The sequence below is a fragment of the Cyprinodon variegatus genome, unplaced genomic scaffold (assembly GCF_000732505.1).
Source record: "Cyprinodon variegatus isolate N-32 unplaced genomic scaffold, C_variegatus-1.0 Scaffold207, whole genome shotgun sequence".
Classification (NCBI taxonomy): Eukaryota; Metazoa; Chordata; class Actinopteri; order Cyprinodontiformes; family Cyprinodontidae; genus Cyprinodon; species Cyprinodon variegatus.
Window position 1 is genome coordinate 151,399 of NW_015150660.1, and position 17,616 is coordinate 169,014.

General features: G+C 37.6%; 1 protein-coding gene across 1 annotated transcript; it reads left to right on the plus strand.

Annotated features, from left to right (window-relative positions):
* Positions 1-841: 841 nt before the first annotated feature.
* sertm1 (serine-rich and transmembrane domain containing 1) lies at positions 842-16,841 on the plus strand. The gene is made up of 2 exons (XM_015380064.1): positions 842-1,171; positions 15,786-16,841. Exon 2 carries the CDS (start codon positions 15,791-15,793, stop codon positions 16,133-16,135), a length of 345 nt encoding a protein of 114 aa, XP_015235550.1. The 5' UTR covers positions 842-1,171; positions 15,786-15,790; the 3' UTR covers positions 16,136-16,841.
* Positions 16,842-17,616: the final 775 nt, after the last annotated feature.

The following is a 17,616-nucleotide window of genomic DNA, read 5'->3' on the forward strand; positions in this document are numbered from 1 at the left end:
CTTTTCAGTAGAACAGTCACTCAAAACACACAGACAGAACTAAAATTGAATGGTTTAGATTAAAGGATAATCACAAGCTAGAGAGGTTTAGTAAAAACCTAAATCTAAATCCAACTGGGAATCTGCTCCAAAAGTGATAAAAGTGAGAGAAGAGAATCAGCTTGATTGTACCACAATGGGGAAATTCAGAGCTGAAAATAGCTAAAGCAAGTTAAAGAAAGCTTACAGGTATGCAAAAGACTAAATAATATAAAAAAGAAAAAGAAAATAACATTAAACTGCACAGCAGAGAAGAAAAACATATCTCTATAAGATAAAAAAAAAAATACTGTAAGGTTAACATAAAAAGCATTGGCAAGTGAAAAGCTTAAACATTTTAGAAAGAATAACTGTAGCTGCTTTACAAAATGACTATACACTGCTCAGAAAAACAAAGGGAACACGCACACAACCCAATATAACTTCAATCAAACTTATTTTGTTGTGTTCTTGTTTTATAATGATAAACATGCCTACATATTGAGGGTATGTTATTGTCTTTAATGCTTAATGACTACATTTAATGTCAATCTGAGCTAATGATCCAAAAGAATTTTGCTTGGATCAACTATAGAAAAATATACAGTAGAAATGCACAACACACTTTCAGATTTTAGTAATCTATCTTACTTGCAGGACTTCAAACGGATCATTAAAGTTTTTTGTCACATGAATGAATATCAAAATACTTCTGCAAAGGCAGTGTCCTTACTTTGGTGAAACGAGCACAGGCACCAGATTTCACTGTTGGTGAGATTGTGAAGGTGATGAGCAAGCAGAGGAGAGCGGGAAGGGTGGAGACAAGAGAGTCACAGAGAGGGGATGGGAGTAGAATGAGCACTACGCTGCCTCTTCTTTCCTCTCCAGCACTTCTCCAGGGGAAAAAAAGCAGTATCACTACAGCCACTGTTAGGCAGGACCATTTGTTTGTGTATCCTCATTCACAGAGACGACCCACATCTGTCAGCGTCCACTCCAGCTGGGAAACCTTTCTGCACTGAATGACTGAGAGGGAGACGGGAAGAAACAGGGGAAATCTGAGGGGAAGGAGATCTTTACCCTGCTGCAAGCCTGAAGAAGGGATGGATTTCTGCACAAAGTGAGCAAAGAGAAGAAAACTGCATATATTGAGGTATGTAACTATTTTTCTTTTATGTGTGGAGAAAAAAATGTTGATGTTTATATTGGGAAGTTTGCAAACAGTTTAGTGAAAGGCAACATGAGCAAAGAAAGGAGCTAAATTGGTATGCAAAAGGGGATTTTACAAAAAAAAACTAACAGTACTTTGAGGATAAAAGAGAAGAGGAAAGAAAATCAGGAAATTTTAACACTGCACTGTGTTGCTGCATCCAGTTAACAAGGTTAATGTAAGAGTGGGGCAAATATTCATGGAGGCATTCATTCTCAAACCTAGGCAAAAGGAACAAGCTTTTAATGGGGTAGTGGTGATGAGTTGGGTGATTGCATCCCTAGAGGGGGGAGGAAAAAATGGAAGTGTCCTCTCAGGGTAATGAGAACAAAACAAGGTTTAGTTTGTGTTTAAAATCTTGTATGACTCACCATGCGCATGGTAATAAACAGAGAGTAAACAGGCTGCTCAAAGATACTGTGTCAGTATCAAACTTGAAGGTGCAGCTACAGTAGGCTACACTCTGAAGCATAAGGGGTAATTAAGAGAGGAATATGAGAGGAAGGTGTAAAAGTACGCTTTACCAGGGGGATGACACAAAACACACACACATCAAAGCAATACAGCTCATTATCTTCGCTGGCCATTGACCAAAAAAACAAAACAAAAAAAAAAAACAAGTCTAATATTTTCTATTCAATTGGATCACAGTTTCTGACAGCCTGCGTGGGTCTCCGCTCATTTTACCTCACTGTCAATTATCATAAGCATTTTGCAGGTCCTTTGAAACGTCGTCCCAATTTGCGCCTTTTGAAATCGACACACTTTAATGCCCTGCATATCTGAGAGAATCACATAACAGCCACGCTTACAGAGTGCCTGACCCCTGCTGCGGCTCTGAGTGCATTCAGGTGTGCTGCTGGGAGATTGTGTCATTCACATGTTAAAAAAGAAAAAAAAAAAAGAAAGAAGCAATGAATAACCGCCAAGACTATTGTCTGTGGATCCTATCATCTCTTTCTCCAAACTATAAGCCATGATTGTTCTTTATTGGCAAACCAAGCGGGAGAGAAACCAATTGTTGTTTAACAAGAAAAAGAAAATGTATTAAGCCTGTGATGCTGACTGAAGCATCACTTTTCTTTACACTTTGATCATCCCTGGATATCCCCCACCCCTGCATGGGTTATCTGTGGTATTTGGGGCTGCAGTAGTCGTTTGGAATTCATGAGGTTAAGCTTGAGGTCTGTTTTTAGTTGATCTGGCTCAGAAGATGGGATTCTTGACATGGTTGGAATTCAGGCTGCTTTTATCTCCTGCTTTTTCTTTTTCAGATGAATCTACTATTTGAGTAAAGCTTGCATATTTGCAACATGAAAATTTGGACATTTTTCATAGGTGTGTGAACATACGTAAATTTGTGTTGTAGGCTTATCTTTAATTTTATTTTTCAGCTGTATAATGCAAGTACAGTATGAGAGAGCAAGAACAGACATGCATACAGTCAGAGAAAACGGCCCAAATGCCGTGACATTTGGCCACATCTAGATGTTGTGCATTATTCATGAGTGAGAGATCTAACAGCAGGACTGATCAGACGGTGAGAATAGGTCCCTCTGGGAAGTTTGTATTTCAGTAAATATTTGCAAACTCTACAAACAGGGATTGTTACAGTTATCTCTAGGCTACTTTGTGTTGTAGATATTCGAAGCTTAATTAGAAACAGCAGGGAGCTCCACACAGAGTCCCTGAATTAAATGATAAAAATAAAATAATAACATGGGAATTAGTGGGGGGGGAAAACAGAACAAGTGAATAAAGGTGTGATAAATCTAAGTTGTTTTGCGATTATTGCAAAGTCATTTTGGAACATATTGAAAGGTTTGTACAGAATTTACTTTAAGTAGTAGACTTATCTAAATTGTTTAAAGCACATTTTTAAGGCGTAACATTAAACTATTTATACTTTACAACTACAGACTCTAAAATGTGGTGGGTTATAAAACCCTTTTGGGTCCTACTATAAAACATGGTTAAAGTTGCAAAAAATAGGTGGGTTATAGATTTAACCTTGATTATCAGATTATGTTTTAGGCTTCCAAATCTGTGGCTTTAAGTGGATTTTGTCTTATGATAAAGCTACCAAACAATGGTTTGAAAAGAATACTGAATCATAAACTAAATGTTTCATGACTATGGTTGAAATATAAGTTCTTTTCGGGTTCATTCTGCATCAAAATGTCAGTTAGAAATGAGTTGAAAGTTGAAAAATAGGGAGCTAAAAGTAAAATAAAACGCGTTTAAACGACCACGTCATTGGAGAACACAGAGTAATACATTACTCTCAACAACACACCCTGAGTCGAATGTTAGGGAAAACAGATGTTTTTCTGTAAGAGGCATAAAAAACAAAACTGGAGAAGCCTGTCTAGTTTAGGAAAGGAGAATATTTCAGAATTTTGCAGCCATGAATGAAAAAGCCTGATCACCTCTGAGCTTCATCCTTGTTTTTTGTGAAAATTGGAAAATAGCCAATCCAATGATCTTGGCCCCGTGAGAAGGAACATAAGCCGGAAGTAGGTCAGAGATGTGAAAGTCCATTATGGCATTTATAGGTCAGCAGGAGAATGTTAAAATTGATTCTGGGACTCACAAGGAGCTAGTGAGGAGAGGGTAAAAGCATTAAAATATGGGCAAACCTGTGAACTCTGAAAAACAACTGCAATGCAGAAGTCAAGTCTACCTGAAGACAGGAAAGGAATAGGTCACAAAACCCCAACAAAAAGGGCATTATGACAATAAAAACAGGTTAGAACAAAGGCATGGACATGTAGATACTTTACCTCTGATTTTATTAAATGAAAAGGTAAACTAACTGACAGCAGAAAGCGAACCCAGAACATGATTGGACAGATTATATGAGGAGGAACAAGTAACACAACAACTGAGCAGAGGCATTTAAGCTCAGGCAGCAATGACAAAGCAAGGAGCAGGGGAACGATTACAAAATGGTAACTACTGTAACAATTAAAGCACGAATCACCTGCAAAAGGTTAAAGGAAATGACTAAACCAAACAAGTACTTTAAAGAACTAGCATAAGTGATAAAAATAATTAGAAACTGGATAATTGATCCCAAGAGATACAACAGTGACAAAAATACAAACAAAGGAAAAACAGGAAGTAAAGAGAGGAGTGAACTGAATGCACTGATGGTGGTCTAAGGGCCCAGTGATGCCTGGGCATTGCAGTTTTGCTACTGTCAGTGTGCCCCACGTCAGCTGTGACTACAGTTCAGCTCACCACCAGCAGTCGGAGATTGGCCTAATGTGGTTTAAAGCACTTAGGATTCCTCTCATTTGAAAAGGTGCAGTATGAGTAAAGGCGAAGAATGAGCCTTTGAGATTAAGCATCTGTGTTGATCATGCAATCAATGTGGTCCCTACATGGCATATATGAGGAGCAACCTTGCTAATATAGTGCTAAATTGTGTGTACTTCATTGCTATTAAGAAGGAAGGCAATGCTATGGTTATTTTTTACAGGGTAATTGTTTCATGACTGAAATAAAAGGTTGATATGAGACACTATGGTGGTGGTAAGACTGCCATATTTAAAGATCAAAACCTAGATCAATAAAGTCAGAAAATAACCTGCTGGCATTAAATGTATAGTATGTTATTCCTAGCATTTATTATTTTTTTTTGTCTGGAAGAATTCCAGAAATTCAGAAAAAGTCAATAGAATGTTCAAAATGGAGGTTTTTGAAAAATGTTTCTATCTGAATCACAATTTTTTATTATGTTTATTTAAAACGATCAAAATTATTTTCCAAAACCATATAATCTACAGTTTTTCAGGATATATTAAAGATAACCTGAGCTGAATACATATAGGACATTGACATTGAAGATTATACAGAGATGGAGGAGAAAAAAATGAGAAGCATGCAGGAGACAGATTGAGAAAGTGGAACAGAGGAAGCTATGCGGCACAAAGTCTCTGGAGGAGTTTTGGCTGAATGTGCTTCTCTAACAATGAATAGGACTTTTTGAGGAGATCGAGCAGATGAAGGAAAAGCTTGAGCTCCGAGAGTCAAAGTTCACCACACATACAGCTGGATAGGGGACCAAACGCACTAAAGCTTGAATTTACAGAAATCCTGGAAGATTCTTTTAAGAGGCAGACAGGCTAGTTTAAAGGAAAGACAGAGCAAAGAAAACTGTGCTGACAGTTAAATAGCTGACAAAAGACTTTTTTTCTTTTTTTTGAGAAGAGCAGGAATATGTCTGCAAGGAGCCACTAATAGGCTGCAGGTTGGGATATTTAATTTAAGAAGAAATATGAAAATCTGAATGCTGACAACCCAAACTGACAAAAGTTCACGTTTCTAGGGAAGCAAAGAGATAGTCTTTCATGGCTTAATTAAGAAGGATTGAAATTCAAGTTACAGGCAGTAAAGCCCAGGGAAGTTTGATCCAAAGGAATGGCATTCAGTCGTTTTTCAGTCGAGCAGCAGCATCTTCAGGAGGTTCAGCTGCTGTTGGCAGGGCCTTAGAAACTGAAGACACAGTGGTTTTAAAAAGTTTAAAGAAGGGTGCAAGACTTAGAGAAATCATAAAGAGAGCCCGATAGGAGCACAAATATCTGCCCTTTGGAAATGTATTCATTTTAAAACTAGAAACTGCAGGATTCAGAACCTTGGACCCAGAATTCAGGCAGACAGACTGAAGTGATTTATAAAAATCGTTTATTAATTGCTCAGCAATCTGCGTCTCGTCAGCTAGGACTAGATGGCTGGAATCACTGTAGAGAGAAAAACTTGGGTTAGTGACCACGCAACTCTGACAGGGAACGATAGCGTGCATGTGGGTCACTAACCTGGTTATTAAGTTCATTCCAAGCCCAGAGGAAGGAATGGAATCCAGTTGGATGATTTTCCACGGCATGAAGCAGAAGCCGCCCAGAGAGTTCCAGGAGTCAAAGCAAAAGGTCCTGCAGAGCAGACCGACAAGCAGAAGCCACCAGATGAAGAAGAGCAGAAGTATCTGGAAGGAGAATCCAAAGCCGGTGTCGATAAGGAAGCAGAAGTCCAGGCCAAATGATAAGAGATCCGAAGAGGTACCGAAGGTCAAATCAAAGCTGGGGTCGGGAGACAGAGCCAAGGTCATTTGCAGGCAGAATCCAATAGGAGTCCGTAGAGCGCTAAGGCAACAAGATCAGAACTGGGGCAGGCAAACTAATCCTGATCAGACAATCAGAGTAACAACACTGGCTACGCTAAAGAACTCTCACCTACTGCTTGAATAATCTGCCACTGTTAGCTGGGATCAAGCTCTTTAAATAGGAACTAGAACAGGTGGATCTGATGAGTGATAATGAAAACTGGGCGGAGCTAAGCAGGTGAATGAAATAAACCAATAGTCCAGTCATCAGTGCCAAGATCATGACAGAAACAAGGTCACATTTTACTTTCAGTGTTAGTTGAGGAAAAAGCTTTACAATACCTTAACAACCACATCGTAAAATATTTATTTACATTTAACCTGCTGTTGAAAAACTCATTGCTAGATCTAGACATGACAAGCAGAATATAGAAAAATTACCAAAAATAAACAGAAAAAAGGCTTTTTGCTATAGTTGAAAGGACACTAAACAAAGGGTAAAAGAGCTAACCAGGAGGACTGTTTTCCTTTTCTATTTGCTCTATTAGATAAGTTTCTCAGTCACATTTAAGGATGAACAAATTGTTGCAGCAAAACAAAAAAAAGGATGAAGGTCATTTTAAAAAGAGTGGAACATTATAATTCTGCCTGAACACTTCAGATCAGGGGTTGCAAACTCCAGTCTATGAAAGCTATTATCTTTAGACTTTCAGCTGCATCTCTTTTCCAGACAACCTGAATTAAATGAAGAGTTCATTGTTGGGTGTCTGCAGAACTTGAAAACATTTTGAGGAGGTAATTCAGACACTCGAGTCAGAATTGTTTAAGCAGGGATTTACAGAAAGTTAGACAGTGGCTCTTAAGGATTTGGAACTGACATCACAGCTTTAGATTTACCAAGACTGAAGCACCAAAGCACCTTAGAAATATCCAGAAGGAATTGCTGAGATTAGAAAACAAGACGTATGATCTTATCCTAACGGCATCCCTGTATATTTTAAATATAAATGGTTTTATGCCTGTTTAAAATGAGTGTTACCCAGACCCATATAGATAAAAGAGTTCTGACAATGGTGACAATGGGCAACATTTCAAAGAGCATTGTAGAGCGGAGCGTGGGCGAAGTACAGGATTTTTAGGTTGTTCTATTTATCTTTTATCACATTAAACAAAATGTTAACATCTATAAGGGGGATTCTTAAGAGCCACAGTCCAACTTTCTGTGAATCCCTGCTTAAACACGTCTCTCAAGTGTCAGAATTACCTCCTCAGAATGTTGTCAAATTCTGCTTGTTTTCAAGTCCCACTTATTCTCACAGACTGCCACTCTGGGTCCCTGAGCAAGACCATTAAACCCAGACTGCTCCCTGGGCGAAACAGTGGCAGCCCACTGGTCCCCAAGGGGATGGGTTAAATGCAGAGAATGAATTTCCCCATCGTGGGACAGTAAAGGATTTACCTTTACATCAATGGAAATACAAGTCAACTGAATGGGATTTAAACAGGCTTTATATTTAAAAAAAGAAACACTTTTTTTACATGGCTAACAGAGCTTTAGTATGGAGTGCATCTTATCAAGTAGTAAGCTTTTTCATAATTGTGTATTTTGTAAAATAATTACGAAATCTGCCTGTATTTTGAATGGGCCAAACTATTTGATGCCCTACTAGTTTATTACCCTGTAAAGATTTGAAAGGAATGACAAGTTGGTTTACAGTTAGAGGAATAAGTATTATTCTCTTTTGTGTTAGCTTGTTATTTTTTTGTGTGTGTGTGTTTTGTCTGGCTAGTAGAATTATTTTGAAATGGACTAAAGTGAGACTACTAATGAAAGCAATGCTTAATTTTGTGTAATACACACACAGAGTGTCAACTTGCTCTCATGGGATTGCAATGATAAAAGGACCAGTTAATTATATGTGATAAACATATTCTTTTAGTGTCTCTCAGCACACCTTTTAAAGTAATGTGTATGAGTGGGAGGTTTCTTTTTTTCTTTCAAAAAATTGTTCTTTTTACAAACCAAAAAAGAAAAATAACAAATAAGAAAGCTAGAAGGAATTAAATTCCAGGTCATAATGGATCTAATCCGTGTTTCTTTTTATTTTAAATGTGGTTAAAGTGTCTGAATGTCAAAGAGATCAGGAAGTCCCCAGAAACATTTTTTGTCAAGAGTCTAGATATAATACATCTTGTCAGGTTTTAGTAAAATATGGCAATATTTGGAGAAAGACAGATGTTAAGAGTTTTTTAATCATTCCAGACTAGAGCTGCCCTAGGAATGAGGTTGTAACCAGAATGGTCAGATTTTAAGCTTGAAAAGACTGCAACTGGGCACTGAGAAATCCTTTTTCCAATAAATGAACCAGTCATGGTGACAGCAAGGAGCTTTTTAAAGTGCTTTTAAAAAGACATTGCATCACTTTCTTAGCTATGTATTCAGGCTAGAAGAGAGACATTGGCTGCTGGTTATTTTACTCTTTCACCATTTGGTTCCTTTGCATTTTTGTTGTTTCAAACCCCAATCTTTTGAATACAGAAAGGAGCCCTCTTCCATCCCATGCAGATTTAATGTATATATAGGGATGGATATATATATATATATATATATATATAGCACAGAGCAACACAGCCTCTCCCTCATCACTGGCTGTTGAAGTCCTGTGATCAGTTAGGTTAAAGAGGAGTGTTACATTTTTATGACACCTACAAGGTAGACCAATTTAATTCTATAGTGAAGAAATTGGACTTTCATGGCAACTACAATGGTTGACAAATGCTAATAGAAAAAAGCAATAAGTTTTACTCCATATATCTAAAATAAAAATAATAATAAAAAAAAAAACTTTTCTGGATATTGTAAAAGCATCCCTCAGGTAAAAAAACAAAAACAAATAATGTTTTACACCAGCTCTCAGAGGCTGAAGTAAATTATATCCTGAAAATGAGACAAAACATTTAAGGCAATTTTAAAAATATAAAGATTTTATCTATAATGCAAAGTGTGAGATTGTGTGAAATTTAAAAGCACACATTAGTCTCACCAAATGGTTAGATCTGTGCCTTACCATTTAGGTTGCAAGCAAAGAACATGTTTTTTTTTGTTTGTTTTTTTGTGGAAATTTTAATTGTAATCCAGAAATAAAACTAAGAAAAACTTCTTAATCACAATAGGTTTTGTAAATAACTTTGCTGTTATCTCAGATTTAATTTCACTATTTCTTTCTTTTTTATATATAGATATTTATAAAAAAATATTTTATCTGTTCATAAATATATTTTTCAGGTTAGGTCTCATGAAAAATTGAGTTTTATAGATCACATTCTCTTCACTTCAAGGCTTTCCTGGGCAGTGAGAAGAAAAGACACATTTCTATTGGTCTGCATGAATTTTAGCAACAGTATTTTATGTATTTTTTCAATGTGTCAAGACAGCATGTTTATACTGGGCTATAAGTAAAGAGAATAAAATCCAGAAATGTAAAAAAAAAAAAAATGCAATTCATAAAACTCATTCTAAAAAAGTGAAAACTGAAAAAAGAAAAAAAAAAAAAAAAAAAGAAAGTAAAAAAAAAAAAAAAAGTATAGGCAAATAAGATTTGAAATTATAAAATACCCTTTTTAAAAAAAAGTAAAAACAAATATATCTGAGAAAAAAGCAAAGTTCCAGCAAAAACATACTTTGATTAAAATGTTTTCAAAGTCTCATTTCTGGATTGCCTTTTTTTCCAGATTTCAAAAAAGTGTTCTTTGCTTACAAGATTAATGAAACAAAATCCACTCCATAGATTTGGAAATAAATAAAGGAAAGTTCTGGGCCAAAAGTTAACTCTGACCTTGAGTAATTAAACTGAGTATATTTTGACGTGTTCCAGGGGAATAAAACACCCCCCATCTCAATAAGAATCCGGACCACTGATCACTATCCTGTGCATCAAACTGAACCTAAACTTGCGTCAAACCCAACTTGATGCTCCAGTTTTAAATTTGAAACCCAGAAACACTTACTGTTGTGGTTTCTAGGGTATCTGACCAACTTCTTGATCATACAGGGGGGTTCCCATCTTCACATAGTGGTAATTAAACTGACAACACTTGAAACTGGCTCAAAGTTTGTCAGGATGCATGAACAGATTCTAGATGCATCCTCTGTGTTTGTGGGGCGGACATGGAGCAGACAGTATGTACCACATAGACTGTCATCTATGCTTTCTGCTCTCCTTTATTAATGGAAGCCATTCTAATGGATGTGAAACTCCCACAGGTCTCATTGCTCTGTAGCATGACAGAGAGCCCAGAATGTAGTCTGTTTGAACCCAGGCTAACAAAGACAGTTGTCCCAGCTGCTAATAGAAAATGTAATTATAGCTTATAGTGCAAAACTTAAATCATTCCTTTTCTGTGTAAAATTAAAATCTTGTTTTACAGCAAATGATCTCCCATATGCAGAAAGACTACCATCACCCCCATAAGACACTGCAGGAAAGCTGTAAAATATATATGAAATGCTATAAATTCTTGCTTTTAGGAATTACTGGGACATCACAGGTTTCCTAAAAGCAAAGATTGGAAATCTATGATTAATCGCATTAGTGAATTTCTTGTTAGGATGCACTATTCTTTAGAGTTTCTGTTCTGCTATTGGAAGGACAAAGGAGACAGATGACAGCCAGATGGCCCTCTGAGGGTCATACACCTTTAAGAAAAGTCGGCATATTCCCAGAGGAGGGAATAACGACTTGGTCTTTTAGACTCCAGTGAAACACTGATCCTCCGTCTGATGCAAGGTTCCTTTTTAAGGAGCAATTTATCTCTCATCTTCACTCATGCACCCACTTTTTTCTTGAATTTCAGGAGTAGAGAGCAGGTTGTGAAGCAGATTTTATTTATACATTTGGAAGGGATATACAGAAAGGGAACAAACATTTTGATTCACAAACTTTTACCCCGAAAATATCTAAAGTGTTTCCCTACCTTACATGTGCTGCTTTTTCTTGGGAAATTAAAACCAGCGGTATTTACCATGCGTAGGCAGGCATGTGAACACACGTCTAACCTCTTCAGAGTCTCTGGGACTGCGCCGTTTGCCCTCTTAAAGTAGATTAGCTGGAAAAAGAACTGTGCGTACGTCGTTGCCTGGATACAAAAAGCATCATTAGGCACAATTATCAGCCACTTCAACGTACAATAAACAAGCTTCGCCACTGATTTGAAAACAACACATCAGGTAGGACCACAGTGCATACAGAGCAGCAAGGAGGGGTGTGAAAAGAAGGCAAAGGGCAAAGGTCAAAACCGTGTAAAGATGTCAGAAATAAGACCTCTTGGTAAGAAATATGTGGGATACACTTTAAAAATATAGAAAAACCAATACAAGAAGATGTAAAATTTTGTTTGTCTGTACATTGACAGTGAATAATATGAAAATAATCTGGAGGGAAAAGAAACTGATGAAACAAAATAAGGATTGGCCCAGTTTGACTATGGGGAGCATTTGAAAAAGAAAATAAGAGTCTGGGCAATAGAAATTGATTGAAAAAAGAAACAAGGCACCCCAACTCATCCATCCTCATTATAGTGTGCGCCGGCCTGAAGCTACTTTGGGCTTCAAATTAAAGAGAGTAGAGTTCTTGTCAAATACGCAATCCAGAGAGAAAGAGATGAAAGGAACTGAAAAAAAGAAAGCTGAAATAAAACAGTTTGGGGACAGAGGGATTCAGCAAGTTTTCTTCCGCATGAAGATGGTAAGGCTCCCAAAAAAGTTCCATAATCCTCTATAAATGCAATCAAAAGGCTTCTTAATCCGACAATTATAGATGATATTTCTTCATATGCAAAGTTTAATTTTAAAGGGCCCAGTCGGATATTTTTTTTTTGCACCTCTTCTCGCCTTTGGTCTAAAACACAGGTTCCAGCAGCAGTCTCATTTGGTTGGAAAGAGGAGGCTGTGTCACAGATACTTACCTTATTGTTTCAGCTCCGCTCCATCATCCCACTCATTAAAACATGCAAATGTGTAAACAAGTTTTTTTTTCCTTTTTTGCTATGAAAAATAAATGTGTCTATTTAGTAAAAGCTTCCTTCTTTTTAGCCTTACATTAAATTCAGATTTCATAGTCACATAATGTCATCAACTAGAAAAAAATAAATGTTTTATTTGGGAACATTTAATACAGTCCAGGACTTGTCTGATGTAACAATGCTGCTTATGTGAAGGTGTCAATTGCAACCGACTGTAAAAATAGTTATAACAGCTTTAACTATCACATCTACATGTGGCTATAAGATCATCTTATAGACAGATCGGATGATAGTTTGGCATTCTTTAAAACTTGATCTGATTACAGCAAATCTGAGGCAGTAGCTCCTGTTCCACCACCTGTTGTGTGCTCAGCAGAAAAGGAAGGACGTCCAGACTCCTGTGGTTTTGTCTTGATAACCTTTAGTTTTCTGGATGTCCTACACTTAAAAACTCACATGGATGCTGCTAATTCAAATCTCAACTTTATTTTGGGTCATAAAAAATCCAGCGGTGATTTCTCATTGACTATTAGGGAGGCTAAACCTCCCCTGTAAATTTCGTACAATTATTGGTAAAATATGAATTGTCAAACCACATAAATGTAGTCATTAAACTGCATTAAATATGTAATGATTTTATGAGTATGATGCACATCAATCAGCTGTTGAGCCCGCTCGCATTGAAGAGATCTCCCCCTCCACTCTGGAGCAGCAGGATGCTACCTTTAGCCTCTATGAGAAATCGCTGTTGAGTTTTGAGCCTCGGTCTATTGAGGTAAGCAGCGAAAAAGTATAGCCCTGATTGGATAACATTCCAAAATATGTCACTTCCTGTGAGGCTAAACCTCTTCTGCAACTGCACACATTAAATGTCGCTTGGGTCTGGTTGCGATCCAGTTTTGCTGGTATGTTTCTGCACAGTCGGTTTGGAATTTCTAGGGACGCACAGCAGTTTCCCACCAAAGTGCAAGGAGAAGCCTATTTGAGAACTCGCCAGAACTTTGGCAGATGGTCACGAGAACTTCGGCGGCACCGACGGAAGTGTTTATTTTCCAAAACAACAATAGCGCGTCTGCAAGATATCATGGTCACAGAGATGGATCTAGAGTTGCTAGACAAGCATAATCTTCCTACACACAGCAAACCTTCTCAAAGGAACAAAATGTGATGAACAGAGATAGCCTGATCAAGTTTTATTTCTGGCTGGGGATGAGCTACACAGACATTCTGAGAAGTTTGATGTTTCAAAAAATTGTCATTAGTGAGATGCATTTGTTCCTTTGAAACAGTGTGCTGTGTGTAGGGAGATTATGCTTTAGTATTTTGCCAAGAAGTTACATTTTGTGGCCACAAATTATTATTTTATGCAAACAAATTAGTATTTTGTAGCAACAAATTAGTATTTTGTGGAAACAAAACATCTTTTCCTGGGAGCAAATTACTATTTCCTGGCCACAAATGTGCATGATGTATCTCTTTTTTCTCCTATGTCAGTTCTGGGGCTCCATATAAATCAGAACCTAATATTAGTTACCTACCTACTTACCCAGAGTTCTAAAGTTCTGATTATGCGTTTTTTCAAGGTGCCTCTCTCAACTCAGATGAGGATTTATGATAACAATTGGTAACAACTCCAGCAATCAGACAGTGGTAACCTTTCTAAAATGCATTTAGTGCTTTTTTCTATTTGCTACCTTTCCATTCTGCACATAAATATTGAAATTGCTCCATTAATGGAGGCCCACACATGCTGTTAATGCAGTTCAAACGGCTTCTGCAGAGCAAAAATATATTTTAACACTTTCGCCTAAATAGGAAGCAAGTGGCCAGGAATGATGGCAATAAGGGCCATGCTGAAAAATGAATAATGAAATGGAGAGAAAAAGAGAAAAGAAAAGGGAGGACATAGCTGACAGATAAGAACAAAGTAGGCGCACACACCACCACTGATGAAAAGTGTGTGCTGACCTTTTGCTTTCATTCTTGTCATGGTCATTTATTCCCTCCTTTGAAGTGACTCTCTCCTCACTGTCATAGATCAAGTCAAGACACAAGAGCACCGTGAACCAAATACAAATTACTCTCTCCATTTCTCAAGCCTCTCCTCATTCCAAGTAGTGATTTGTGATCCAACATTATGAGCTGTATTAATACACAGAGGAGGAAGGTTTGTGCTCAGTTGTCATTGTGAAAGCTGATTATGAGGCTTTAATTTCATCAGATAATGCCTTCATTTATGAGCACTGCTGGAGGCAAGAGGTCTGACAGGACTTTGGTAGGACTAGTGCTCCCCCTGCTGGTCATTTGACTATGAGGAAAGGTTGGTTCATAACTGAATAAGGATTTCTTCTTCCTAAAAATTAAGAAATATTAATTTTTGCTTGTACTGACAGTTCTGTCTCCCATACTAATTTTCATACTTAGCATAAAAACCTGATATAAAATACATTTTGACCATTTACAAAAAGATTTCCTTGAGATTATTGAATGGACTATTTCATAATAGTTTTTATATGGTGCCTTTTAAATGTTTTTCTTTTCATGTTGTGTCAGTGCAACCTGTGCAAAATCTGTAATATTTGTTGGTGTGTGATTAAAGTCATGGTGCTGCATATTGGCCATTTTAAAGGAACGAGAGATTAAAAAAAAAAATCTTGTAAAGATTAAAATGTAAAAACTCTAAAACTTTGCATATTAACAATATTTTATCATCCTTCTTATTAGTGTTACCTTAGTTAAACTGCGTGGGTCTGTGAGCTTACATTTTGAATCCTGAGGAGTAGTGGGGCAGTGGGGGTATCATAGAATATATAAACATATAAGTAATTTAAGTGAAATAACTTGCATTTAGCTTTTTCAAGCCTCCTGTTACACCGCGAAAGTTTCCTTTTGCCAGCTTAACAAAAAAATAAATAGTCAAAAGCTGATGTAAACAGAGAAAATGAGCTTCCTCAGACATTTGCTATGTTCCATTCACCAGATTTCTGTTTTTTCAACAAACTCTTAATTTTTCTAACAGCTTTTTAAACCGAGGGATTTCTCCCATATAGGGGAGATTTTTAGGGTGCAAAATTAAAGTTATGTTGTTATAATTGTTATAATTATATTAACCCTGATCCATGTGGCTTAAATAAGTGTTTTTATATAAATATATATATAAATACATGCTCCAAAATATGAATTGCAGGAGAAATCTAGAGTTATTGTCAAAATAAATAGACTGATTCGGAGGTTAGATGAGGATAGCTCCTTTGTCAGCAAATGTCTGTCATAGTAAAAAAAAAAAAAAAAAAGGGGTATATGGCATCTCCTTTGGACATAAGAAGTATCCTTGAGGTTGTTTAATAAATTGATGTTATAACTTTTGTGAGTTTCTGGATCTTAGTAATAAAACCCTTTTCTCCCTTTTTTTCCTCCATGTCAAAACGTCAGCCAGGATGTCAGGAATGGATGTCCTACTGGTAGAAAACAACAAGACTGGAGGAGCTCCGATAGATAACGGGACTTTTCTCCGTTTCTCCCCAACGTCTGCCTCCACATCCGCAGGCGCCTCCCCCCCAGGAGGTCGCCAGGGCAACGTCTATGTGTACGTGTGGCTCTTCCTGGGGCTGCTGGTGTTCCTGCTGACGCTGCTCATCATTTCCCTCCACAGGCTGAAGAACATCATATCCTCGTCTTCCTCAGTCCCCGACTGCAGCAGCGAGGGAGGGAGCTCCTTCACTAACATGGAGATCTGCAGCATCTCCTCTCAGAGGTCCACCATCTCCGCGCTCTCCACTTGAGGGAACTCATAGCTTACAGACTCATGTATAAACACCCTGTTTTCTCTTTACTGAGCGAGAATGCATGCTCAACAATGAGAAAAAGAAAACCTTTGCAAAATAAACTGATGGAATAATATTATCCTCCCATGCATGTATACTTTAATCCTGGCGGATCAGTGAATATGGTGTGTTTATGCACTGTATAGCCACATTGGAGGTTATAAAGGTCGAAAGCCAAAATATTCTGCTAAACTTGACTAACAACAAACGAACCAGATGAATGTTTTCCCTGTGCAGGGAAACGCAATGGCAATTATCCTTTTTGTCTTCAATCCTTTTTCTGTCATATTCACTTTAGCAGCTTTGTAAATCATTACTGATTATGTCTGTAGTTTGCATTGCAAATTTTAGCATTCTAAAATATTAAAGATCTCTACTTTGTAAAGAGATGAGTCCCTCAGCTGCATATATGTTCTTTATTTGAACAGAAAGGCTGTGTTGAAAACTGGTAGATAATCCCACAGAGTGTGCAGACAGCAGAATACACAGAGGAGAATGATAGCTGCAGAGTTTCTGATAGGAGCACAGCTGTAAAGAACAGGTCAAAAGCAGCACAAACTACAAGATGAAATCCCAGCCTTGATAGACAGGTCTGCAGACGTTACCTTCTCTTGCCTGTCAGCTCGCAGTGCCAGAGCCGGGTTTGCAACAAACCTGAAGTGTTGGTGGGGGGTAGATGGGGGGGCTGGTGGGGTTCTTTGAAGCTGTCAGGTCTTTTCTCTACGCCTGGATGACAACCTGGTAAAGGTCACTTCTCATGTTCAGCAAGTCGAGCAACAGTTTGGACAGTCTGGCAGAATTTAGGAGAAAAATTCAGGGTTCTAGTTGAGTGGAAGAAAGTAGACAGGCCTCAGAACTGGACTTAAAGCCGAGAGGTGGGGGGTTGACAAGTTTATAAAAAACAGACATGGCTCTGTCTGTCTTATGCCAAAACCAAGACATACATCTGTAAAAAGATATACAAATTTCAAATCTAATCTGTTATTTTGTAATAGCATAAATCTCACTCTGATAAAAAAAAAAAAAATCTTCATTATACATTCCATATTTTTTCAGTGAGGCACAAATCCCTAGTGAGACGATTATCACTGTATTACTTTGTACAACCCCTCTGCCAATAGAAGAGCCTTTGCTATTTCATGTAGTTTTCTAGCAGATTTGATCAGATTTTTAAGATAAAACAGCCTGATATGTCAAAGAGATCATAATGCGGTTTGACAGGACACCCAAGGGTGATGGAAGAGCAAACAGACGTACAGCTTCAAAGGTCTTCCACTCTACCAAACAGGGGTCATCAAGAGGTTCATTTCATCATTTTTTTAATAGGGTCCCCACAACGTAGAACACCTCCTAGCCCTATTTTATTTTATTACCTGAGAAATAAAATATATTCATTTACCTCTTGCAATGCACTCGCGGACCATAGGGGTCCAATTACC